Consider the following 27,379-nt stretch of genomic DNA (forward strand, 5'->3'; position numbering starts at 1 on the left):
TAGCAAGGCAACGGGGTCTGTAGAGACAAATATTGTGCTACTGCACCTCTCTGAAAACAGATAACTGGCTACCCCAGATCGGGTGCTGTTCAGACTATTATTTACACCTACTTTTTGGCAGTGCACCAGAAGGTATCAAGAGAGTTACAGTGGAGGCTTCCTACCTGAATTCAGAGCTCTGGCTAATAGTGACCCCCTGCACTGAACTGGATCTCTGAAGAGCTCCAAACAGTCCCACCAATCATTGTCTCTCGAAGCACCTAATCTAGGGTAGTCAGTTATCTGTTTTCATAGAGGTGCAGCAGTACAGTAGTTGTCACTACAGACCCCGTTGCCTGCCTAGCACACAATTTCTGGCATGTAGTGTCAAATATTTGTTGAGAGGTATCATTTCTCAGACAAATTTGATCATACAAGGCTTTATTATAGTCAATTATAAAAAGACACCTTGGAGATGGAGAAAATTAAACTCGGACTAGGTATTAAATTATATTAAGGTATTGTTAATTTTGTTGGGTATGATAATAGTATTGTGGTTATGTTTCTGTCTCTTTTTTTTTAAGTCCTTATCTCTTGGTAATACATACCAAGTGTTTTCAGGTGAAATGTTATACCTTGAATTTGCTATACAATACTTGAAGAAAAAAGAGGGGGTTAGAAGAACAGCAGAATGTTATCATTGTTGAAACATGGGGGTTCGTAACATGAGTCTCTATTTTTGTATGCATTTGAAATTTTCCATAATTGAAATGTTTTGAATTATGTACAGTTAGTACAGCCCAGGAACTCATTAAATTAGTTAGTTGCCATTTTTAATTCCAAGTACTTAGCAAAAAATGAATAAATTACTCTAAGAAATTATCAAGATTTGATATTTTAAAAAATGTTCTCATCAGCATGATAACACTCTAAATAAATTTAGATGAGAAAATATTAACTCTTGATTGAGATACTGTTATTAGTGGCAAAGCAAAATGAAGGAGGCAGTTACCAATGTGTATTGTGTGGCCACTGGCCCTTTTTTCACTCAGGCCCTCCCTCTCCTTCCCGCCAGTTTAGAGGACAAAGCCCGGCCGTGTTTCCACCCGCAGAGCTCCTCCCTCACCTGGCAAAACTCTAAGCCTGATTAAACTCAGCTTTGTGCTTAATCCTTGCCTATATCTAACCAGCTGATCCTGGCTGGGAAAAGAAAAAAAAATCACTTAAGTTTGTTCTCTGAATTTAATTTCAATTTATGGACATAAATTGTAAAAGTGCCATTTGATTCTCTCACATTTCTTGGTAGTCATTAACTTTCCCATTTTTAAGGACAATCATTTCATATCTTCTCCCCTCAGATTGGCTCCCCTTCCTCACTTGATGCGTTTCCTCGTATGCCATGGAAAAATAGATGCAGTCAGCTGAGCATTATCTCATCTTTCCACCCCCAAACACTGCAGGCAGCCTGCACCTGTCCCTGCCTACTCTGCCTCCCTCCTGCTACTGTAAAAGGCTGTGCCTAAGGGCGGCCTTGCCACTTGTGCTGGGGATCCTGTTTCTTTCTCCATGGTACACTCTGTAATGCCTCTCTCCTACATCAGTTTCTCCCACTCTGCTGCTCCTATCCGTGATGCATACAATCAAATCTTAACATCACCTTTTTTTTTTCTCTTACAATTGACAGTTAATATGTTAGTTTAGTTTCAGGTGTATAGCATAGTGGTTAGACATTCATATACCTTACAGATTTCACCATCTTTAAAAAAAAATTAAAACTCTCCTGACCCCACATCCTTCATCTACTGCCCAATTTCTCTGTTCTTTTCCACTGAAATCGCTCCTATTGAAGCCATGTCCTGCATCTTACAAAGCTCGTGGTCCATCTGTTTGATACTTCATTTTGTCCTGCCTTACTAGCACTTTTTTTCTAGTCTCCTTTGCTAGTCTTCCTCTGCCAAATCTCTAACCGTGGAGTACCCCACAGTTCTCTCCTTGGCCTTTTCTATAACTGTGCTTTCTGCCTTAGTAATCTTATCCATTCTTCTAGGACTAATGACTCTGAAATCTACCATCTCCTGTGCAGACTCTCCCCTGAGCTGCTGACTCATATATTTAAGTGCATCTTAAACAGCTTGGTCAGTTCAAAACAATTAAGATCTCTTCCCAATCTCAGTAAATGATTCAGATCTACTTTAGATCACTCTCTTTCCTCCCATCACTGCTCACAACCATCCACCCTTGTCAGCTCCTCCTTAGAATTAACTTGAAGTCTGACCTCTGCACCATCTCCAGTGCTACATCCTGGGCCATGGCACCCTCCTCCCTTGGCCACTGCTTGGGCCTGTCTGATGCTCTCCTTGCCTCTACTCGTGCCTCACAATAGTGTCCTCTTGGTAGTGGAGAGCTATTTGGAACTTAGGACGAGTCATTTTCTTTCTGCCCGGTGCCCTCTGATGACTTTACTTACACCTAAAATAAAATCCAAACTCCTCCAAAAGTAATATGAGAAACTTGGCTTGATCCTGATTTGAAGGGAAATTTTTTAAAAGAAAACAGCTAACATTGGAGACGGTCAAGGAGATCTGAGCTATGTATCAGAGGACATTGGGAAATCATTACCTTTCCTAGGTATGGTAATTCATTCAAGGTTATGTAGGAAAATCTTATTTTTAGCAGGCGTGGCTGATGTATTTAGTGGTAAAGTATCATGTCGGGAACTTTCACATAGCATGGTAAGAAGCATATTAATTAATACAGAGAGTAAGCAAACATGAGACAATATTAACAAGTATTAAATGTACATGGGGAGTATAAGAGTATTTACCAAACTATTTTGACTTCTCTATAGATTTATATTTTGTAATAGCAAGTTAAGAGGAAGAAATCCCCACGGCTAGCTGTGGCCCGGAGCCATCTCCTGCCCAGCCTCCGGTCGCCTCCCTCGCCCCCTGCCCTCCACCTGCCCAGGTGTTCACCATGTGGCTCCCTTCTGTCCTTCACGTTCACCAACCATCCCAGGGCCTCTGGGCGTGGTGTCCCCTGCTTGGAATGCTCCTCCCTCCCATCTTCACCTGCTGCGTTGTCTTCTGACTCACATCTCACCTCAAAAGCCACACCTCTGAGAGGCCTTTCCTACCATCCTAACTCGGGTAGCGCCCCCCATCTAGTTACCAGCATTGCTTTCTGTTTCATAGGACCCAGTGCCATGTTTGCTTCAGCTTACTTGGTTACTAGGCAGTTCTACCGTTCCGCTGCTTGGGGCTCCTGAAAGCAGAGGCCTCTCCTCTTCTGTTCACCGCTGTCTCTCCATCGCTCAGGACAGTGTTAGACCCCATCGATGCCCATGCAGAGCGTGCATGAGTGTGTGCTGGCACAACATCTGTGTCTCCAGCTCACCCTCTTGAGCACCGCTCCTTATCATACAACCTGCTTAGAAGCCCTCCCTTGGCTCTGCCACGCACACCCCCACGTCATCGTCATTGTGCATTGGCTGAGAGTTTCATGATATTTTCAAGGTGTCCTGGAAATCTGTATGATGTAGAATTCATGACTAACAATACTGTATCATATACCTAAAACTTTGCTAAGAGGATAGGTCTTAGTTGAGTGCTCATACCACCAAAAAAATCCGAAAGTGTATAGGAAACTAACTGTTGGAGGTGATGGATTTATGGGCGTATACTTATTTCCAAACACGTCAAGTTGTATAGTTTAAATATCTCCAGCTTTGGTATGTCCACCATACTCCAGTAAAGCAGTTGGGAGGAAAGATGTTAGCGACAGCAGAACCACGAATGCCTAAATTCCGCCCTGCTGATCATCCCCTGCACAGGGACAACCCCAAGAGAGGCTCACGTGTTACAGGAAAGAGGAGCTGGCTCTCAGCAGGTCTGCCCAGGGCCCGCTGGTAGTATGTGGGTTCTTGACTTTGTACAGGAAAGAGTTCACGAGTCTAGGTGATTTTCAGAGTATGTTTATTACCGTCTGGGACGGTGAAACAAGGGAGGGCCTAGAAGCAACGGGAGGGACAAGTGGGAAGATGAGCCTAGGCGGCCCTGTGTTGCCCCACTAAGAAGTCAGAGAAAAGGGGCCTGGGAAAGTTTCAGGGGTTAGCCCAGGACGAACTGCCACTGCCCTCTGCTCCCTGGCTGCAAGTCTCCTGGGGACCCTTAGCGTTTAGGAGATGCCGTGCCTGTGGGGGCAGAAGTGCGCATGCTCCTGAGACCAGGAGCCAGTGCTGTGACTTTGGTGTTTGTTGTTGTTGTTTTGAGGATTTTAAAGGCCAGGAGTCTAGGGAGGACGAAGGGGGGGCGGCTCTCAATAGAATAGTCATCAGCTAATGGACCAAAAGGAGATTTACCGCATTCCCTTAACTTCCTCTGTCCTGGGTGTGGTTGGCTCAAATGGTGATAATTGGATTTCTGCTCTCCCAGAGTAGGGTAAGTTAAGCTCTTTGCCCTCTGGTTGGGGAGGAGTGTACACCATTTACTCTCGAGCGTCCTCAGTTTAAGAAAGATGGGTTATTCCTAGATGGCTTCCAACTGTTTGTTTCTCTATCTGTCGCACTTTCCCTTATCCATTTATCCTGGCTCCCTAGCCTGCCTCACAAGGAACAAAGGCAAGTAGAAAATAAGGTACCACTTTATTACTAGATGGGGTGGTGTGGAAATAAGGTACCACTCTATTACTAGCTGGTAAAATGGGCTGGGGCATGTGCTTCACACCCTCAATGCGGCCTCTCCTGTCCCCTGAAGCCCAAACCAAATCAGGATCTCTGCCACTCTCTCCTGGACACATGACTAATGATAAATGTGGCCAGAGAAGCACCAAGCCCAGTGGCTGAATCGCCCTGAGAAAGGAATCTGAATCTGGCTGTCAACCGCTTGGCTGGGTAGAAGTGGAGGAAAAGAGAATGCAACGAATATGCGTAAGAAAACAACAGTCGGATTAGTATTCCTCTTTCAGGAAGGAACAAGGTTTCCTAGGGTGGGAAGAGAAACTAGACGTTCCCTTCCCCCAGGACTTGTAACCGTCCTCCTCAGTAAGACCCCCTCCCCTCCGGCACTCCCCTCGTAGGGACAGCACCGCACTGCAGCAGGCGCCCCAGCCAGCCCTCTGGGTGTAACAGAGGTTCCCTATTCCTCATCCCCGCATTCATGCTGATCTTACTCCCTAGGAAGTTTTTGAATCCATCCATAGCCCTCAGCCTTCTTCTGGCTCCTGCCGCAGTTGTCTCGGGTTTCCTGTAATGGTCCTTTGGCAGTTTCCCTGTCTTCCATCCGACCCTCGCCAAATGCCCTGCACATTGTTCAGCCAGAGTGGTCATTCTGAGTAAGGCAGAATTGGTCATCCACTGCCCTGCTTTTGTGGATTCTTCAGAGACTGCCCTTTACCCTAAGGGTAAAGATTATGTACTTAAGCTTACAGGACCTGACCGGCTGAGGCCCTGCCCACTTTCCCAGCACTCCCTCAGCATCTCTTTCAACAGCTGTACACTCCAGCCACACTGAACGGTAGAGTTGCAAACTTCATGCTCATTCTTGCCTTCCCTGCTATTTCTTTTTTTTTTTTTAACCTTTTTCCCTACGTCCCATTCTCTCCTAATTGTCCTTCAGATGTCAGCAGCTAGAGGCATTATGTCTGTATCTTAGAATCGGCGTATTCAGTGACCTGCTAAAGTCTCCACCCTAGTGGGCAAGCACACCTGTGTTCCCTCACAACATCCTGAGCTTCCTCAAGTTGGCCCCGAGCCACTGCATTATCACTGCCGCTTCCTTTTTTTGACTTCACTCTGCTGTGAAATCTGTGAAGGCAGATTCTATGCCATTCCCAGAGCCTGCCTAAAGGACACTTGAATACAAGAACAGGAGGAAACGTTCAGTGTATCTGTCTTGCATATTTGATTTTTGGCTCTACTGTTAAAATATTTAACTCTCCTGCAGGCAGACAAGTTGCTAAAGTCCTTGAAAGCCCACCTGAAACAGCAAGCAAGAAAAGAAAATGAAAATCAGGTAAGTAAGGTTTCTTATCACCTGTTTAGCAAAACTGCCATATTTAGTTAATGAATGATAAGCACAATTAGTGGTGGCTTTTAAGACATGCTGGGTTTTTTTACCAGAGAGATCATTATTGGTTGTAGTGAGTCCTTTCATTATGACTACTGGGTAAAAATGACAAAACTGTCTTGCAGCAAGTAATGTGTTGAATAAGATATTCCCATGCAAATGCAAAAGTTAACTACTAGTTGCCAAAAAGTATGAGATAGCATCGTGTGCGTAGGGAAGTCAATTCACAGTCAGAACAACCCCGGTTCAGTAGCAGCTCCGTCATTTCTTCTTGTGTGGCCTCATACTCCTTGATTCTTAGTTCCCCGCTCTGCTGCATGAGTCCTGTGAGAGTCAGGCGAAGTGGGGACGGTGGAGGAGAACTGCAGTGAACTGTAAACCGCTGCCAACAGGAGAGGTGATCATGGCTGCTCTGAATCCACACCAGAGAGTTCTGAGGAGCACGACACCGAAAGGGTCAATAGTTGCTTCAGTCGGGCTGGGTTTCTTCACTTGAGACAGAGGAAAGTGTTGAATGGCCGTAAGGAACTGGGCCTTGGCCAGCAGTTCCTGGAAATGAAGGTCAATGTAAACATGAACTGAAAATCTAACTTTCTCGTCTCTGTAACTATATTCTGAGTTACAAACATTTTTAAACTTTCAATATTCAAAATTTTTCTGATTCCAGGATTTAATTAACTAAAAATAGGAAAATTTTTTTCAATTAATTGAAAGTTTTTACATCAAATAAATCATTTCATTTATATGTGCGCACATGCGTGTTTTAAATTATTAAGGATAGCCCTGACTGGTGGCTCAGGGGATTAGGTGTCATCCTGCAGACCAAAAGGTCTCCAGTTCAGTTCTGGGTTAGGGTATGTGCCAGGGTTGCCCTGAGCCTCACCAAAACCAAGGGCGACTACACTCTCAGAAGGTGGGGTCCAGGTACCGTAGTGAAATGGACTGAACAGTCAGAATACAAGGCAGTCTATTCACGTGCAGAGTACCAGGTGTTTACTATAATCTAAAATATTAGGTTTCTCTGTAAGGAAATTAAATGGTTATCAAGCAAAAGCCTTCTGGCCTTCAAGGATCCCCTGGGTGATAGCCTCCTCCCTGCCTAAGGAACCTAGTAGGTCAGATTCCACAAGATAACAAGCACTCACATAGCAAGCTAGTAATGAGGTTTTTGCACTGAAATATGAATAAAAGCCCAGCAGTCATAGACATTTGAGGAAAGCCTGTAGTCTGAGAGAGCTTAAGATAAACAAAATGAAAAGATTACCCTAAAGAAAACAAAGATGATGTAGAAAAAGAAAGCTTTAAAAAAAAATGCAACCTTATACCCTGACGGGTGTGGCTCAGTTAGTTAGGCATCATCCCACAAAACGAAAGGTGGTTGCAGATTTGATCCCTGGGCATGGCGCGTGCCTGGGTTGCGGGTTCAGGGTGCTTACGAGACCAATCAGTGTTTTTCTCTCATGTTGATGTTTCTCTTCCTCTCTTTCTCCCTCTCTTCCCCTCAATAAATAAACAAATAAATAGATAGATAAATCTTTTTAAAAAAACCTTACAATAACTTATTGATTTATCAGCTTTTAGAATCCAGCTACCAAGAAAAGGCACAGGTGATTCGATTAAGCTTACATAACAGGCTGTAGTTTTAGCAACTTGGAAACTTAAGAATAGATGACAGAAGTTGAGAGGTGAAGGGACATATAAGGGTGCTGATAAGTTTACAAGCTAGATATTTTATATACAATGTGGAACAAGATTTAGGGTCTTTGTTTAAAACTACAAAGGGAACTATTAGTGTGACTAACGTGATGAGAGTCTGTTAGGAAGAAGATGGGGAGATGAGTGGTGCAAATGAGGTCATTTTAGCACGTGATAGGCACTAAAAATAGCTATTGAAAATATAAGTAAAAAAAGAAAATGTAGCCCTGGCTGGCGTAGCTCAGTGGGTTGAGCGCAGGCTGGGAACCAAAGTGTCCCAGGTTCGATTCCCAGCCAGGGTACATTCCTGGGTTGCAGGCCATAACCCCCAGCAACCGCACATTGATGTTTCTCTCCCGCGCTCGCTCGCTCTCTCTCTCTCTCTCTCTCTCTCCCCCTCTCTCCCTCCCTTCCCTCCCTAAAAATAAATAAATAAAATCTTTAAAATATTTTTGAAAAAAAAAAGAAAATGTAAGTGAATATCTCTTCAGCAAATCACTAGTGATATATAAGTAACCACCTGAAATTAAACCTGAGCTATAGGAAGGCTAGACAGAGAACTAATTATTTTCATTATAATCTCATTAGTATTTGAATTTTTTATAATACATGCTTTTTATTTTATTATTTATTTATTTATATATTTATTTTTTAGAGAGGGAAGGGAGAGAGACAGACAGACAGACAGACAGACACATCAATGTGTGGTTGCTGGGGGTTATGGCCTGCAACCCAGGCATGTACCCTAGCTGGGAATCGGACCTGCGAGAAACATCAGTGTGTGGTTGTGCGCCCCCTACTGGGGACCTGGCCTGCGATGAGGCAATCTACATAAACCATCCAAAAAAGTTGTGACATTAGCTGTAATTACTGTTAGTCATACTGTTATAGTATGCTGTCCAGCACATAGCATATATTCAATAAATTAATACACTTTTAGTAATTTGCTTATTTACTCACACGGAAATAATGTTACTTGCTTTCCTAGCCTAGTCTTTTAGCCTGGGTTGTTAAATGTGATTATTTCCTTTTGAATACTCTGTGTGTCTTGTCCTCCTTGCCTGTAATTTAGTGCTCAAGAGTTTCAAAAATGTCTTTTGTATGTGTACTGTATGTTTTTTATTCCTCCTAAATGCTGATTCTTCCTGAGAGTTATACTTCTATACATAGGACATAGCAGATCAATGTCTCTTTTCAGGATGAAAGTCAGACTTCTGCATCCTCTTGTGATGAGACCGAGATGCAGATGACCAGCCGGGAACAAGCTGAGAGGCATCCAGCTGGGCGTGTCGCCAAGACAAGGAAAAGGCGCAGGACTGTCCACCACAATCCTGACTCCCAAGTAAATGGACTTGTGCAAACTGAAGATAAGCCACTACCCGCGCCAGAATTGGTATATTCTTAAGGAACTTTCTTTTTACTTCCCTTATGCTGGCAGGTAGCGGTAAACCCTGTGTGTTGTGAGCCCCGTGAACGCACAGAGCCGTGTGTGGGCTGCTCGCCGTCTGCCCTGGTGCTGGTGCTCAGGAAGCACTTACTAAGTATTAAGCACAAATTAAATATTTGTTGGAGAAATATGAACCTTCATTAAGTGTTTACTTAAGTGAGGTGTAGTACATAGGAAGGCAAGAAAAACCAACATTAAATACAATTTTTTTTCTCTCTCCTATCCTGTCCCAGGCCATGTGATTGCAGGGGCCTGGCTCACTTGCTTTGAGAGGACTCTGATTATATTATCCTTTCATTCAAATGTAATTATTTATTTTTTATTTATTTATTTATTTTTAGAGAGGGAGGGGGTGGAGAAAAACATAAATGTGCAGTTGCTGGGGGTCATGGCCTACAACCCAGGTATGTGGCCTGACTGGGAATCGAACCTGCGACACTTTGGTTTGCAGCCCGCACTCAATCCACTGAGCTACGCCAGCCAAGGCTCTTCAAATGTAATTTTTACAAAACGTGGTCCTAGTATTTATTTTGTAGCTTTGTACAGTCCCTTAGTCATTAGCCTATCAGGGTCTCTTAGTGTTAGTTTCTCATCCCTGAGAGAGTTAGTCCTGCCATTTGTGCCTTCCAGTGATCCCTAGTATTTCTTAGTCCCAGATTCATATGCTGTGACTCTTGGTGAGGCAGAGAACCAAATCTGCCACACAAAAATTTTACTCTCCTATCCCTGCCTGGTGTAGCTCAAAGGACTGAGCTTGGGCTACAAACCAAAGAGTCGTAGGTTTGATTCCCAGTCAGGGTACCTGCCTGAGTTTCGGACCGGGTCCCTAGCGGAGGCCACATGAGAGGCAACCACACATTGGTATTTCTCTCCCTCTCTTTTTCCTTCCCTTCCCCTCTCTCTAAAAGAAAATAAATAACATTTTTAAAAAATCTTACTCTCCTACTTTAACTCTTTCCCTCCTCACCTTGGTACCTAGCTTTTCAAGGTAGTGATTACTTTTGTGAAAAATATCTGACTGTAAGCAATGTTTTTACATTTTTGAAAAGGTTTTATTTACTTATTTTTAGAGAGAGGGGAAGGGATGGAGGGGGGGGGGGAGAAACATTTATCGGTTGCCTCCTGCATGCCCCCAACTTGAGACCTGGCCCACGGCCCAGGCATGTGCCCTGACCAGGAATCAGACCTTTTGGTTCGCAGGCTGGCGCTCAGTCCACTGAGCCACACCAGCCAAAGCAATGCTTTTAATTTTTTATTGATATATTTTTAAATTGAAATGTAAGCGACATATAAGATTACTTTAGTTTCAGATGTACAACCTAATGATTTGATCAGTGTTTGTATATATTACAAAATGAGCACCATATGTCTAGTTAATGTACGTCACCATGCACAGTTACAAAAATGTTTTTCTTGTGATGAGAACTTTTAAGATGCACTTTCTTAGCAACTTTCAAATGTGATAACCACTTATTTATCATTTAAATCATTTATTTCCTTTTAAAATATGTAACAGGATCATTCAGAGATAAAAGCAAGTGATCCCACTGAGTTCCAGAGTCAAGAAAAGCAGGACGCCCAGACTCTCAGAACTGCTGCAGATGTTCCTTCTCTGCCAGATGAGAACCAAGGAGTAGAGAATACGGTGTCCTCGGGGAAAAGGAGAATAAACGGTATGCCAATTAACTAAAACTCCAAAATTGCAAGGGCAGCTGCATGCCTTACGTTGCTGTGGTTGCTGTCACAAAGCACTGCACACTGGGTGCCGCGAAACCACACATCTGTTCTCTCACGTTCTGGGGGTGGGACATCCGAAACCAAGGTGCCAGCAGGGCCTTGCTCCTCCCCGACCCTGGGTGGAGCTCTTCCCGGCCTCCATCTGCCTCCTGGTGGTGGCAGCTGACCTTTGGTGTTTCTTGGCTTGCAACTGCATCCCTGTTTCTGCCTCTGTTGTGTGACTTTCTCCCTGTCTGCTTCTAAGGACACTAGTCACGTTGGATTAGGGTTTCCACCTAATGTCCTCGTCTTAACTTGACTATGTCTACAAAGACCCTATTTGCAAATAAAGTTATATCACAGTTACTGAAGGTAAAGATTTGAGCATATCTTTTACAGGGATAGAGTGCAACCCATACCATCATTGTGTAGAACTTCTAAGCGTTTGACAAAACAAAAGTTAGAACCAAGTGTTGTAGGCCGTCAGATCATCTTTAATTATAGAAACCAGGATAAGAATGGTAGCTGGGAAGTTTAGGGAAGTGGATGTCTCCTCAGTGATGAGGGGAGCCCACATTTTGTCCATTAACTCCTGGCCCACTCCAGAGACAGGTGCAAAGACCTGTTCACCTATTTAGGTGGAATTTTTTTTTAAGACTTCATTTATTTTTAGAGAGAGGTGAAGGGAAGGAGAAAAATATCAGTGTGTGGTTGTCTCTCATGCATCCTCTACTGGGGACCTGTCCGGCAACCCAGGCATGTTCCCCGACTGGGAATTGAACTGATGACTCTTTGGTTCGCAGGCCGGCACTCAGTCCACTGAGCCACACCAGCCAGGGATCAGCCAGTTATTTAAGTGGAGCTGAAAAGTCTACCTTCCTGTGGTGTGACCTTTTTTATTATGATAAATATATATTCTTCTTAGACTCTAACCTCCTAAAAACCTCTCCCATAAACTTTCTCAACTAAAAGTTTGTTTCAGTAAAACCAGAAAACTTCCATTTCGCATATGTAACAGGGCTTGGTGCTTTCTGATTCCGTTCCTCAGGGAGCCTGCCGAGTGCAACAGTGTCTCAGCGTCCGTTTCAGTCCAGCCCCTCCTCCGCCTTGGCTAGTGCCTGCCAAGCAGTTAAATGCAGCATTTCCCATGTTGGGCCTTCCCCATTTTCCCCAGAACTTTGTGTTTCTTATGAAATCTAGTTCCAGGAGGTCGAGGTTCTGTTTCCATAGGAAACAGTCTGATAAGTCTGCAGTTTTTAATAAGCACCCTGGGTTTGGAACTTCCTTTGTCTTCTGGTGCATATGCCTCATAAACCCATTTTAAAATTGTAATTTAGACAGTTGTCAGGAAATATGACAAGGAATCAGAACAGGGTGAGGAATTACAAATGTCTTCCATTCCACCAATTACTGTATTCAGGAGACGTAGGTCTAGGACTCAGTTTCTATGTCATAGAAAAACAGTGTGGACCCATTAAGTCAAGTTCACCTAATGAAACAGGCTATTTGAAGAAGATAAATCTGATCACGTAGTTAGTTTCTGGTAAGAGAACATTTTTAAACTTTTTTTTGACATAGTTTGCAAACTTAAAGTTGCAAAAATAGTACCAAGAATTGCTGTGTATGTTTAACCTACATTTCCCAAATGTTAACCCTTTACTACATTCTTTTCTCTGTATATTTATGTACACATATACATACACGTATGTGTGGTATATATTTGTTTCCTGAACTGTTTGAGAGTGAGTTGCATATGTGTGCCTCTTTGCAAACCTAAACGCTTCAGTGTATATTTCCTAAGAACACAGCTACCTTCTCTCACAAGTGCACAGAGTATAAAAGTTCACCGATGCGGCTTCGTGCTGTAGGTCGCAGCGAACCGTTGGTAACTGCTGCTTCTCAAGTTACAGCGCAGTCTCAAAGGATATCCACAGTTACCTGAGAAGGCTATTAAAATGCTCTTTCCTTTCAACCACATGTCTGCATGTGGCAGCATTTGTCTTCAGATATGTACACTTCAACCAAAACGACATTTCACAACGTGTATCTGCAGAAGCAGAGAATCCAAATGCCTTTTTTGAGTCAAACATTAAAGAGATTGTTTTCAAAAAAATGCTACTCTACTCACTGTTTTGTTAGAATTTTTAGCTATTTTTCATAAATTTGCTAACATTTAATGGCCATATTGTTAATTTTAGTAAATCAAATGTTTTTAAGTATCTGGCACATATTGATAGATACAACTGATATACATGAAAAAAATTCTTTGGGGGTCTCAATTTTTGAGAGTATAAAAGGATTCTGAGACTAGAAAGTGTGAGAAATTCTAATGTAATTTCTATAGATCTTATTTAGTTGCATCAATTTTCTCAGTAAGTATTCCAATATAATTCCATCATTGTGTGTCTTAAAGGAAAATCTCAGCTCATCCTTGCAATTCATTGTCATCTTTCTTTAATCTACTTTAACCTTTAATTCTCAGTCTTCCGTTGTCTTTCAGGATGTTGATATTTTCAATGTAGGCAGGTTTGGCAGGGCAGGGTGGGGGGTCTTCTGGTTTGGTTTGTCTTATGTGCTGATGGTTAGATGCAGGTCAGCCACTTGTGGCTGGAGTCCCACAGTGATGTTGTGTCCTTCGGAGTCAGCACCCGAGGAAGCACAGGGGTTAGTTTGCCCAGTGAGTAGTCACATTAACTTCCATCATCTGGTGTTGGTGGTGTCTCGTAAGTTGCTTCTCTGTAAAGTTACTTTTTTTTTTTTTTAATTTACTTTTTAGAGAGAGGGGAAGGGAGGGAGTAAGAGGAGGAGATAGGTGAGAGAAATATCTATGGGTTGTTTCTCACACCCTAACCGGGGACCTGGCCCTCAACCCAGGCAGGTGCCCTGGCTAGGAATCAAACCAGCAACCTTTCCATTCACAGGCCCGTGCTCAATCCACTGAGCCACAGCAGCCATGGCTAAAGTTACTATTTTTATATTTGTAATTAATATCTTGTGAAGAGTGACTCTGACTCTGTAAATATCCTTTCTTTTCTTACAGAACTTTTCTCTCTGGTGTTAGAGCCACAGTCCAAGCAGAAGCCCCTGTATAGATGCAAAGGAGCTGGGGAAATATGCTAGAATGCTAATGGTGTTTCCTAGGCTGGTGGGATTGTGTGATTTTTATCATTCTAGTTATAATAATAAAATACTTATAGCGAACGTTATGAAAAAAGTGTTTTTAAACTTCTGGTCTAACTTCTATACCAGGCAGCATAATGTTTCTGCCTACTTGAAGCATGTGAGCTAAGATTTTAGCGGCGCTGTAGCGAGTTCTCCGTGCGCCCTGTGTGCCGTGACCCCCACCTCCTTGGCGGAGCCTGTCTCCTGAGTACGCGTGTGTTGACTCTCAGTCCTTTGTCAATGGCAGGAATTTGTTGAAATCTTTTCATTAGTTCTGTATCTTTGTGTTCAGGTAATGAAGATTCAAAGGTACCTTCAGAAAGAAAGAAGTCTGTCTACACAGATGGGTTTTCCAAATCTGGAAAAAATAAAAGAATTGCAAGCACGACTCCAAGTAAGTTTTGCACACAAAGAAGCAAAGTGACAGGGCCCCCGGCTGCTGCAGAGAGCCGGTGTGCCCGGGCCGTGGACCTCGGGCTGGTGCCTGCGTTCTCTCACTGCCCAGCTGCGAGACCTCAGGCAACTTACTTGTCCTCAGTAAACCCACTTCCTCAGTGAAAAGTGGGAGTGGTTGTACTGCACATTTCATCAGGCCGATATATAGATTAATTGAGACTGTTTTTCCACTTCTAATTACCTAGAACAGTAACTAGCATGTAGCAAGTACTCAGTAAATATCTGAGAATGAATGTCTGTAAAGTACTTGGCACACCATCCACCTTTTAGTAAATTCCTTTTTTTTTTTAATAAGTCTAAGGGACTCCATTTTTGGACAAATAATTCTGCTCTATTGCTTGGCACATCAAATATTGATTACTCAGCATATATTAGAATTTCATATACTTAATTAAAATATTCTTTTTTCAAATTGATTTTAGAGAGACAGAGGAAGATCAATTTGTTGTTCCACTCATTTAGGCAGTCACTGGTTGATTCTTATATGTGCCCTGCTCAGGGATTAAACCTGCAACCTTGGCACATCTGAATGATGTTCCAACCAACTGAGTTAGGTACCTGACCAGGGCAAATATTCTTAATTAGAATGTACATATATATTCAATTAATTAAAATAACAGAGCAGGGGTCAGCAAACTACTGCCTGCCTTGGCCTATCTTATAGCCCTTGTGCTAAGAATGGTTTTTACAGTTTTAAAGGGTTTTATTAGAAAAGAAGAACATGAGACAGACCATACTATTTGTGGCCACAAAGCCTAAAATATTTACTATCTGCCCTTTACAGGAAAAGTATGCCAATGCTTGGCATAGAGCTTTCTAAGCATTTTAAAACGTCAAATTTATAGTTAAATAATGCCATGTGATTCATTGCTGAGGTGAGAGGACAAATCTGCTATTCTTTTCTTACCCTCTGGATTAAACTGAACTGTCAGCAGTGAAATAGACAGCGGAGAGATGGTGAATGTTTGATCATTTTTAGGATAGGTTTTGTCCGTGAGTTCCAAAAACTAAATGTTTTGAAATAAAATTTTGGTAAAGATGATGGTGACATTGAGTGTCAGGGATGCAGAGGAGAAAATAAGTGTTAACAGAAGAAGAAAAGGAAGGTGAATTTTGTTATTAATTTTTATATTTTGCGGAATGTTCTAGACTTTAAGAAGCTTCATGAGGCTCGTTTTAAGGAAATGGAGTCCATTGATCAATATGTTAAGAGAAAAAAGAAGCATTTTGAACAACACAATTTACTTAACGAACTAAAGGTAATTATGTTCTTAATGGGACTAAGGTATTTGATTTTTTTTTTTTAAATCCCCACCTGAGGATTTTTTGTTTTCATTGCTTTTAGAGAGAGAAGAAGGGAGGGATGGGTACAGGGAGAGAGCAAGAGAAACATGGATTAGTTGCCTTTTGTACATGCCCCAACTGGGGTCACCCTGACTTGGAATTGAACCCTCAACCTGCCAGTGTACGAGACAATGCTCCAACCAGCTAAGCCACGCTGCCCAGGCCTAAACTATTTGATTTTAATGTTGATACTGTGTATACGCTATGGTTAATACAGGCAGCTTTCTATTATTCCACTAGTGGAATGGATTTGTTTGACTTAATGTATCTTTATTATCTTAAATTGCTTTCCTCCACCATGAGGATTTTCAAATCCCTCCAGATAAAACAATGACACCTCACTATACAGAATGAATTCCAAAGTGGCAATAAGTTACACTGTTTCCTATATTCAGACATGGTGCCTCTCACCTGTTGAGATGGACTGATTTGTAGCCGAAACCATCTTTTCCTGTCTCTCACACAAAGGAAAAAGGGGTGACTAGCAGTGGCTGATGTAAAGGCTCTCAGTGATAAATGACTCCCTGGGAGCCCTCAGTCCAGGTCCTACAGGCCTCTACCCGGAGCCTGGGTTAGCAGGGCGGTGAGCTGGTAACATCCTGGGAAATGGATGCTGTTGTCTTACTTGGTGCCTGGTATTCATGCCACACAGAGGCCTGGGAAACATTTATTTTAGAACTTTTAATACATAACCAACCACCTGCTATTTCTCAAAAAGAATTTGAGGCAGTTGTCGTATTACAACACAAAACAGTATACAGTCGATTTAGAAAGGGCAGAAGATGAGCACTTTAGCAGGGACATTGTCATTTTATCGCTCAGTTGAGTTTTGAGTGTTCTGATGCTGATGCCAACAAGGAAATGCACTGGGTGATAAATTCTAAATCATAATTTAAAAAACACATAAGTTTCTCAGTAAGAAGCTTAATCTTGGGAAATAAACATTCCTTTGAACAGATTTATAAAACCACTGTTACACGATTGAAGACACCGTCGAGAAATCTTCAAGCAAAGAGCAACAAAACCAAGGCACAGCTTTAAACGTTGCCGTTCCTTCCTCACAGGAATTCCTTCCATGTTAGTGGCCGAACAACATGGGTGGAGAATTAGGCGATGTTTAGTGTGTCCATAATACTTTGTTAAATATTAGCAAGGGCTAGGTATCATTGCATTCACAGTTGAGTCCTGGGACAAGATGCCCACGGTGACACCGTAGAAAGTAGACATTTAGCTTCTGCATAGGCATGAGCTAATGACAAATGTGCCCAGGACACGGGGCTATTTGTTTTCCTTACCATGAAGCTAGGTCTGCTTCAGAACTTGACTGAAAGTCAAGCTTTCTGTATGACGTGACATGGGTGGGTTCATTTTCCAGGTAAAAGTGAAGGGCAGGACAGCTGTCTCAACAGTAAACTTGAGTGTAGCCTTGAAGGTGTGTTGAATAAATGAGCAGCTTTTTTATTTTTTAGTGTCAGCCCCATCTGAATGAGTTTAGTTCTAAAATCCTGCCCCACAGCCCTTATTTAAGGGATCAGCCTACAGATGGGTTAGTCAGCACTGGACTGACTTGGAGAACGGAGGGTAAAAGCAGTCACAGTGACTTCGCCGTAGCCGATGTGAAGTTTGGGGACTGGTCATTTGGGTAGTGACAGTAATAAGTGAGCGAATCATCTTTCCCTGATTTCCACAACTAGAGAGGGGACCCCCCACTTTGATTTGTGGCCGAATGGCCCTCCACAAAGATCGGAAACCTTGTACCCCGAAATGCCTGCTTACTTTGTTAACAGTGATAATCATCAATGTTTTAAAAACGTTGATAATATGGAAAAAATCCCAATTGGTATTTCTGTAATCATTCTGTTACATGCTGTTTATATGTTATATATATATTTATGTTATAGTTGGCTATTTTTCTTTGAACTTATTTTAAATTTTTGCACATTTATAAGCCATTACTCTATATTAATGATATATATTACATGTTACAAATGTTTTCTCACAGTTTATCTTTTAACTATATTCATGGTGGCTTTTACCTTGTAGAAGGTGTTTTTGTTTTATTTTTAGTTAAATCTACCCAGCTTTTTATTTTAAGGCTCCAATTTTTGTTCATGCACTACCTGTCCCAAGATCATAAAATGTGCTCTTACATTTCTATTTACCATTTTGTTCTTTTTCCTTGTTTAATCTACAACCCATATTTTTATTATATGACTGAGTTCCTTTTTTCGTTAGAACAAGATTTTTATTGCTGAAAGAAAGGGAGGGATTGCTGGGATGTTTGGCTAACAAAGTGAGTTAGTACCACCAGAGTCAGAAGTATAATGTTACACCTGAAACAAAGCCAAGAAGAACGGCTCTCAGTGCACGCAGAATCATTTATACATCCTATGCTGCTCAGGCAGAGACGCAGAGCTGGTGGTCCTGGCACCAGCTGTGAACTGCAGGGAGACACCGTGAGGAGAGGGGAGTTTTAGGGGATGCATCAAAGAAGGCACAAAACGTGTGATTAGATACAACAGTATATACCTCATAGGTCTGGCCTGGGTCCTCAGCTTACAGTAAAGATGTGTACTCACCAAATGTTTGTTTTAAATCTGTCTCACAACATTAGCATCTCCTCTGTTCACATATCAAAATTAGAGTTAACATAATTCTCTAGTTGTTTGTATTTATAGGATATAATCAGAATTTTTTTGTCATTTGACTTTTCATTGTAGATTTCAGTCATCCTGCCTCTGTTGTCAGTTAGTGAAGTGACATTTCTTCTGCTTGCCCCAGAGCTTAGACTAATGACAATAAAACATCCAATTATTCTGTCTGCCTTGACAAATGATAACCTGAGTGGAGCTGTTCTCAGCCATTTCAGAGAGAGCATTTTCCTCCCTCCCTTTTTTCTTTGGGTTTTTATCTTTTAAGAATTCTTTAAAACTATGTGGGGGTGGAGTAGGGGTGGAATTATTTGTAGATACTACGTGCTAACTGTGTTATAGGTTCTTTGAGTTGGTGTTTAATAATCTGCATTTCATGCCCTCAGAGTTACCATATCTCCAAGAGAACCTACTTATTCTCCCTTTCTGGCCATAGGATCTCTTTAAGCCACATTATTTCTCTAGTTAGAAAATACCTCGGTGCTTGGGAGTCAGGAATGGCTTTACTCAGTACATCCAGAAGTTAACGTTAACTCAGAGTCACCATAGCAGGGAGGATAGGATGAAGTAGGGGGGTTAAAAGTGGGGATGAAACAGGATAAATGGGGGCGCTCTTCTGCACGTTGCCAAGTAGACAATACTGTCTAAGAGGTCAAGCTTTAACGGTGCACTTGCTTTTCTTCAGAAGCAGCCCATCACTAAGGGCGTGGCGGGAACTCCAGTTGGTCTCCAAGGAAGACTCTCCCTGGCCCGCACGCCTGCGAGCCAGCAGCGTTCACAGGGCCGGGGCCGGGGCGCTGCAGATCAGAGCAGCTCGTGTGTGAAAGGGTCGGTCACGCGCTCCACTGTCTCCGCGACTAAAATGAACGTCAGGTAAAGAACTCCAACATGGGACTGAGGGCAGATCTGAAAGCTTTCAGCTTCCAATACACATCAGGTGAACTACATCAAATGTGTTTTCATGGTGATAGAAGAAGAATGAGGAAAAGGATCAGAACAGGGAAGATCAGCAGATGGCATTTATAAGTTCTAATCTTTTCCTTTAAATTTGTATTTGGTTTCCTTCTTTCATCCAGCTTCCCTAAGCTCACATTTGATTCATAAGATAGAAAATAAGACATATGTAAAAATTTTCCATTTTATTAGTTTTGGATATACCTGCAAAGATGTGTAAAGAGAAATCTTTTCCATTGACTTAAATACAAAGTTGAAGCTAAACTCCTATAGAAAATCTCTCAGTGCAGTGAATTACCAAACCTGGCACGTCTGAAAGTATGAACACTGTACCTGTCGGGCACTGTAGTAACATAGCTTCTCACGCCCATCGACCCATTTGGTTTGCTTGTACCTTTCCGACATCAGGGTACCCCTCAACTATGACTGTCCCCAAAGATGAAGATCTTCATCCTCCTTTTCTTTATTTTTAAATTTATTTTTTTAATCCTTCCCAAAAATTATGTTTATTGATTTTAGAGAGAGAGGAAGGGGGTGGGGAAAGGGAAACATAATTGGTTGCCTCCCATATGCACCCCAACTGGGAATTGAACCCGCAACCTAAGTATGTGCCCTGACGAGAAGTCCAACCCGCAACCTTCTGGTACATGGAATGACGTTCCAACCAACTGAGCCACCAGCCAGAGCACACTCCTTTTTTTTTAATACCAAAATTTTATTCTCTCCTTTTTAAAGAGCATTTGTGGCATCTGATAGAGCTGGTGTGTGGTAACGCTTTCCCAGTGTGTATGATGATCTGGCATAGTTTTCAACCTTAAAAATGCCCTTGAGTTTGAAGTTGTATTCACTGACTTAGCTTGGAATGTGAGCTACTATACTCGGCAGTTTTGATTGTATTGAGCCCTGTTTCAGAGCGCCAGGGTCTAGCCCCTGGTTTACTGCAGTGTTCAAACAGCCTAGAATTACAGCATCTGACGGAGCACATCCAGTCTTCCCAGCTCTGCTGTAGAGCCTTTGGTAATAATTTAGGGTGTTGATTCAGGATCACCATCAAATTATCAGTTGCAAGTCCAGAGGTCCTCTATCAACCCTCCACCACCAACCCTTTGTACATTTATATCTATCATCAGTAGTATTCATTGAATGTAAGATATCATCAACTGAGAACTCACCATGATTTTATGAGCCAGTAAAAAAGGTCACTGCCAGCTAACTATGACATGTTATCATTGTAAAATGAATCCCAATATCAGAGAATCCATGAAATACATTTATGGCAAATAACATTCTTCTAGAAATATGTAAGATCCATTCCCATCACTCATTTGACATAGCAATCTCTAGTTCCCTCTAACTTGCCATCACCAGGAAGAGGAGAAATAAGGGGAGCTTCTTCGTGTACCTTCTAACATGTAACTCACAGTCTGCTGCATGTGCTTCAGGCGCCACCTACCACTGTCATTGGCCAAGATGGTGAGAAGAGAATACAGCCATATTTCATACACTTGACATAAGTTCTCTTGGTACAACTCATGTCTCATACTCCACTGTCCTGTTTAGGTTTTCAGCTGCTACTAAAGATAATGAATACAAGCGCTCACTGACCAAGACTCCAGCCAGAAAGTCTCCACATGTGACTGTACCTGGAAATACCCCAACAGGCCAGGCTGTGCTTGGGACAAACCAGTTAAAGACCACAAAAAGGGAATCTGCTGCAGGTAAAACCAAACTGTTGGTTCACCTTTAAGCCATGTAACTTCCTGAAGTTAATAAGTCTGTTTCCTTGAAGCCTCTCCATACCTGTAAAATCTAAAGCAAACACTTCACTATAGCATATTTTTCATTTTATACTAGTGAGGGGAATGCCAGAGACACAAAGTAAAAACTGGTGTCTGCCTGAGGACTCTGTCCTTCCTGTCCAAGACGACTCCTAGGATGATGACCCTCCCTGACGAACATTCAGCCCTTTCTCAAACCCAGGGATTGGAAGGAGGATCACAGTATTCTCTGCAGCCTCTGAATGGTGCTGCAGGACCCTGACCTAACATGGACAGATGTCACGGTGTTGACTAGTAAACTAGATAAGCCACGATAAGCTGCACGGGTCCACACTGTCTACTTCATTATCATCTACAATGACCGGGAGGTTTTCAAAAGAATACTGTAAAACCACGTGAATGTTTAAAGCAGTGTCACCAACAGGCTGAGGCCTGTGTTGGAAGGCTGCAAGGTTCTCCTGAGAGCCCCACTGAATATGTCGGTCAAGAACCTTGATTACGCAGAAAGAATTGTCAGATTCCCTGAGACTAGAGGAATCTAGTCGGACTTCAGACTGGATCATTGTTAGTAATGATCAGTGTGGAGACTCTGAGGATTTTTTCATGCCTTTGAGACCTAAATTAAGGACTGAATAGTGAGACTGACAACTGAATTTCAAGAGAAAGACCAGAGGTGGGAATAGTACATTTATATGAATCTTCCTCTAAATGATCTCGCATTCCCACCCTAATTCTTGTTCATGTCTATATTAGCTAGCAAATGTTCCATGGAACGTTCTTTTTTTTCCACGGAACATTCTAAATCATTCTGTAGTACACAAAGAAAGGGGCTTGGGCAGAAGGCAGTGCTAGAAAATGGTGATCTTGCCTGAGAAACGACACTATCATTTTACGGAGAGCACTGTGCCCTCAGAGCTCACTGAGCACCCCCCTTGTAATGGGAAGGGACTCACAAATGCTCTCAGATAAGGGCATGAGGCAGAAATTTCATGTGTACCGTATTCCAAGCTTTCTCCTCAAAGTAATTCAGGGCTGTGCCCTGTTGAGGTTAGATATTTTATTCCCCAGATATCAAATATGAATTTTATAAATATGAAATCAAACTGTATGGTTTTTGTTTTTGCTGTGACTTGCTTCATTCACTCAGCATAATGTTTCAAGAATCATCCATATTTCCCTGGCCAGTGTGGCACAGTTGGGTGGTGTCCTACAAAGTCAAAGGTTGCCAGTTCAATTCCCGCTGGGGCACAAGCCTGGGTTGCAGATTCAGTCCCTGGTTGGGGCATGTATAAAAGGCAACGACTGATGTTTCTCTCTTGCATCAATGTTTCTCTCCCTCTCTTCCCCTCTAAAATAAAAAATAAATTTAAATTTTAAAAAAGGAATTATTCATATTGATAAATGAGCTCACATTCATTCATTTTCACTGTTTTTCAATGGTATGGATATACAAGGTCTGTCCAGAAAGTACCTAGCCATGTAATATGAAAAATAGAGATATTTACTGAAGAAGATACAAGAAACCTTGTACACAGGACAATAACGCCTCAGTCCCCTTCAAAGTAGGTACCTAGGGACCTCACACAGTTCTCCCAGTTGCCATCAGCTCCCCACTTGTATTTTCCTGAATCTCATTGACAGTCTGCAAATCTCTTCCCTTTCAAAGGTGATTTTAGGTTTGGGAAAAGCCAGAAGTTTCAGGGCACCAAATCTGGGCTGTAGCGGGGCTGAGTCACCTGGGTGATCAAAGAACTCTGTACAAGACGTGATGCATGAGCAGGCTCATGGTTGTGATGAAGCTACCAATCACCAGTTCCCCATAACTGTGGACTTCTGAATTATCCAAATAGTTTGCATGGAGGAATGTTCGAGCTTAATTCAAAATTTGATGCAGATTCGTTGTCATATTCACTAAGTCATCTTGAATGCGACAGCCACACAGTACACATGCTCACTCAATAGCATCTACCACCCCCACTGACTAGTACAGTGAAGTCCTCATTGTTCACACATGCACTTTCCAGTCTACTCGCCTTAGCCACCAGGTTACATCACTGTCATGCAAACCATTCTCATTATATTAACAAATGGCTGGACTTTTTCCAGAGAGACCTCATATATCAGTTTATCTATTTTACTGCTGAGAGACATGGTTATTTCCAGCTTTTGTTATTATATAGTGACCATTCTTGAATATGTCTCCTGTACATGTGTGAGAATTTCTCTAGACCTTGGGGTGGGGCTGCTGGTAAGAAGGATGTGCAGTTTACTGTACACACTGAATTGCACCAATTTACATTCTCAGCAGCAGTCTGTGATAGCTGCATCGATCCCCTCCTTCCCACTCTTTAATATCGGCAAAGTGGGGTCACTTACACACAGGGCTTTGTGCTTTTCTGTTGTGACTAGGAGGTCCTAGATTCTCATCACGTATACAGGCGAGGGCTAATGTGTGACAGTAGCCTGCGTGCAGCCTGTGAGCAGAGAGGGCTATTAAATGTGTGCCAGATATACAGCGCCCAGCTGCAGAAATATTTGGCTTTCTAAATAACATCCTGGTATACTTTTTATGGTACAAAAATTCACATTCTTAAATAATAGCTTTCATTAATAATAAACAGAATCATGAATCTTTTCATCTATATATGATTAGGTTGCTTGCAGGTTTTATATTTGTATTAATGAAAATGTTACTAGTAATGACATACAATTTTTAAGAAGGGTAAGTAATATCAGGTAAATAGCCTGAAAAATTACCCAGTTAATTCTTTTCAGTTTTTTAAAGGTTTTCTTTTAGAGAGGGGGGAGGGAGGGAGAAAGAGAGGGAGAGAAACATCGTTTGGTTGCCTTTTCATACACACCCTGACCAGGGACGGAAACCACAACCCAGGCGGGTGCCTAAACCAGGAATTGAACCAGTGACCTTTTGCTTTGGAGGACAGTGCCCAACCAGCTGAGCCACGTGAGTCAGTGCTACCCAGTAAATTCTTTAAACAGGATTCTAAACTCCCAGCTGATCCTAGGAAATACCATAATGTTTACGGACTGTTTGGAGAGCAGCTACAAGGGGAAGCAAATCTCAGTGGCTGCTGTTGCTCAGTTATTCTTCTCTCTTCCTTTTTCACCCTACATCTGTTTCAAATTTTCGGGTAGATTATATTTTTAAGATTGAGAAGTGATATTTAATGAAAAAAAAAACTATAACAGGTCTTTTTATCTCTAACTACACCCTTGGGTTTTGTGTGTTGGCTTTTTCTAGCGTTTACCCCATTCAAGTTGTCGGCTGGCGCAGCACAGACTCCAGTTTCCAGTAGGAAACCAGTATTTGACCTGAAAGCAAGTTTGTCTCGTCCCCTCACCTATGAGCCACACAAAGGTATGTGGGGATGTTTTGAGGCACAAGACATGCGAAGACTTACAATTAACCAATTTCACATCCGAGCATGAGACTCAGATGGAAACCTACTCAACCACCTAGGGTTGCTGCCCTGTCCCCCATCATTAAAAAAAGTCTATTAAATAAGTATTAAATAATTGATTCAGTCAACATTTTTGTTATTCAAAGATAATTTCTAATCAGCGTTACTACAAAGAATTAATAAAATTTCAGCCCAAATCAAGAAACTTAGAAGTAAGCCTATGGGAAAATGAGTGTTTTTTTACAACTGTCAAAGGATCCCAGGCTGGCTGCAAACTGCCAGGCCAACAACCTGCTGCACTGACCAACCAGAGGTCATTCTTGGGCATATATTAAAGTATTCTTACATCTGTTTCAAGTATCAGTAGTTAATGTGATCTACCTTTCAGTGCTTTTGGAATTACATTAAAACAAAACAAAAAGTTCCTACAATAATCATGTTTAAGTAACATTTATCTTTAAATTACTAATGTCAATGGAACAAAAATAATGTAAACATAAATCTTTTTAAAGATATTTATTTATAGAGAGAGGGGAAGGGAGGGATAAAGAGGAGAGAAACATCAATGTGCACTCGCCTGTCACACATCCCAACTGGGGACCTGGCCCACAACCCAGGCATGCGCCCTGACTGGGAATCGAATTGGCGACCCTTTGGTTCACAGACCAGTGCTCAATCCACTGAGCCACACCAGCCAGGGCTGAAAACATAAATCTTATTTAGCTGTTAGAGTCAGGTGATCTGTGGTGGAAGGAAGAAAAGAAAAGTCTGCTTCTCCACACGCCTCACTTTTTCTCCCCAGGTTTTGCCATCTGTGGCAATGGCCCCTCTCACCGATACATTGTCTACTGAGTTGTCTGGGCAGAAACCTCAGAGTCCCCTTTGGGCTAGTCCTTTTACCTCTACCTTTAAAAAAAGATCTTTAATCTGACTGCTTTTCACCCCTCCACTGTGATTCCCTTTGGTCCTAATCATCATCTCTTCCTTGGGCTTCTAGAACAGCCTCTTTGCCCCCTTACAACCTTAGAATCAAACAGCAGATTACTGCCTTGCTTAGAACCTCCTGAGGTTTCCCATCTTCCAGCCTCAGTCATCGCCTACTCCCTTCTCTAAATTTGAGCCAATCATCCAGCTGTTTCAGCTCCTCAGACACCGAGCTCATTGCCACCTCCAGGTCCTTGAACTTGTCATCCCTCTCCTCTACCTGGAATACTGTATCCACAGACCTTTGCATAGCTTGCTCCCTCATTTTAATGGGACGTCCACTGAGCTGCCACCAGCTCAGGCCTTGACTCCCAGCCTCCCAATCTTTACTCCTTAGCCTGTTCCCCATTTCACAGCACATGGCACCGCCTGGTGCTGTGTTTAGTTAGCTATCATCTACCATCACTGGCACACTAGCCTGAGAGAGCAAGGATTGTGACCACTTGGTTCACCTGCTACGTCCTCAGCATCTACGACAGTCCCTGGCACGTGCAAGGGACTCAAGAAGTGTTTGCTGTGGGAATGACTGTGACCACCACTAACTAAGTAAGTACTTTAGCAGTTACTGACTGAATGATAGTGATGGTGCGACAGTCATTTTTATAAAATGGGAAACTGCAAATGGTGATCACTGGTTCTCAGGCATGGGTCATACACTGTGCACGTGGAGCTCTACATGAACACTTGGAAACTTGGTCCGAGTTCTAAAGCCAACAAATTATTCCCAGTTGTTCCATTCTAAATACAGTCTAATGTGTACCAGTAATAACAAACTGCACAGGTAAAATACCACTTTAATGTTAAACATAATACAGCGCAACCTTGGGATAAACTATGTGGTTGTGATGGCTTCTTTTAAATTGCTATGTAATGGAGCCCTGGCTGGCGTAGCTCAGTGGATTGAGCTCGGGCTGTGAACCAAAGCATCGCAGGTTCGATTCCCAGTCAGGGCACATGCCTGGGTTGCAGGCCATGACCCCCAGCAACCGCACATTGATGTCTTTCTCTCACTCTCTTTGTCCCTCCCTTCCCTCCCTAAAAATAAATAAAAATAAAATCTTTTAAAAAAATTGCTATGTAATGGGAGGTTTTTTTTTTCTTGTCTGTTTTTAGTATTAAGGTTTACTCTGTGAGTTTCCAAGGATTAAAAAGTAGAACACAGCCCTGACCAGCATGGTTCAGTTGGTTGAACATCATCCCACAAGGCAAAATGTTGCTGGCTCGATTCCCAGTCAGGGCACTCGTCTGGGTTGCAGGCCCAGTCCCTGGCTGGGGTGTGTGCGAGAGGCAACTGATCGATGTTTCTTTTACTTTCTTTCTCCCTCTCCCTCCTAAAAATAAATAAATAAGGATTTTTTTTAAGAAAGAAGAACATAATATTTAAAGAAAAAATGCAATTTCTATCTGTGGACTATGAAATTGAAATTAATAAAAGACATACTGGCAAATGTGTATTAAAATATATGTGTTGACAGAAAGCAAGTGACCACAGATGAATAAAATTAGGAATATAAATACAAGAACCTTCATTAATCTCTTTGTCTCTGGTTCTAAACTAGGAAAACTTAAACCATGGGGACAATCTAAAGAAAATAAATCCTTGAATGAGCATGTAAGCAGAGTTAGCTTCCACAAGAAAACTTACAAACAACCTCGTCTCCATACCAGGTGAGTATATAATTATCCACTTCTATAATTCTTTTCATTTTGAAAGACTGCATATAAAAGC

The 27,379-nt window shown here is 42.1% G+C and overlaps 1 protein-coding gene across 2 annotated transcripts in view; it reads left to right on the top strand.

The window, feature by feature from the left end:
• The window catches only part of NUSAP1 (nucleolar and spindle associated protein 1), a 30,468-nt gene that overhangs the window by 1,632 nt on the left and 1,457 nt on the right, over positions 1 to 27,379 (top strand). The window contains exons 2-10 of one of the 2 annotated variants that reach the window (XM_036031936.1): positions 5,922 to 5,990; positions 8,938 to 9,132; positions 10,703 to 10,859; positions 14,357 to 14,458; positions 15,670 to 15,779; positions 19,204 to 19,388; positions 21,030 to 21,187; positions 24,507 to 24,623; positions 27,210 to 27,318. In XM_036031936.1, coding sequence (XP_035887829.1) covers positions 5,922 to 5,990; positions 8,938 to 9,132; positions 10,703 to 10,859; positions 14,357 to 14,458; positions 15,670 to 15,779; positions 19,204 to 19,388; positions 21,030 to 21,187; positions 24,507 to 24,623; positions 27,210 to 27,318 — 1,202 coding nt within the window. Of the gene's footprint in view, positions 1 to 5,921; positions 5,991 to 8,937; positions 9,133 to 10,702; positions 10,860 to 14,356; positions 14,459 to 15,669; positions 15,780 to 19,200; positions 19,389 to 21,029; positions 21,188 to 24,506; positions 24,624 to 27,209; positions 27,319 to 27,379 lie in introns of both variants that reach the window. The other variant, XM_028506710.2, reaches the window with a different exon arrangement.

The sequence above is a fragment of the Phyllostomus discolor genome, chromosome 1 (genome assembly GCF_004126475.2).
Source record: "Phyllostomus discolor isolate MPI-MPIP mPhyDis1 chromosome 1, mPhyDis1.pri.v3, whole genome shotgun sequence".
Lineage (NCBI taxonomy): Eukaryota > Metazoa > Chordata > Mammalia > Chiroptera > Phyllostomidae > Phyllostomus > Phyllostomus discolor.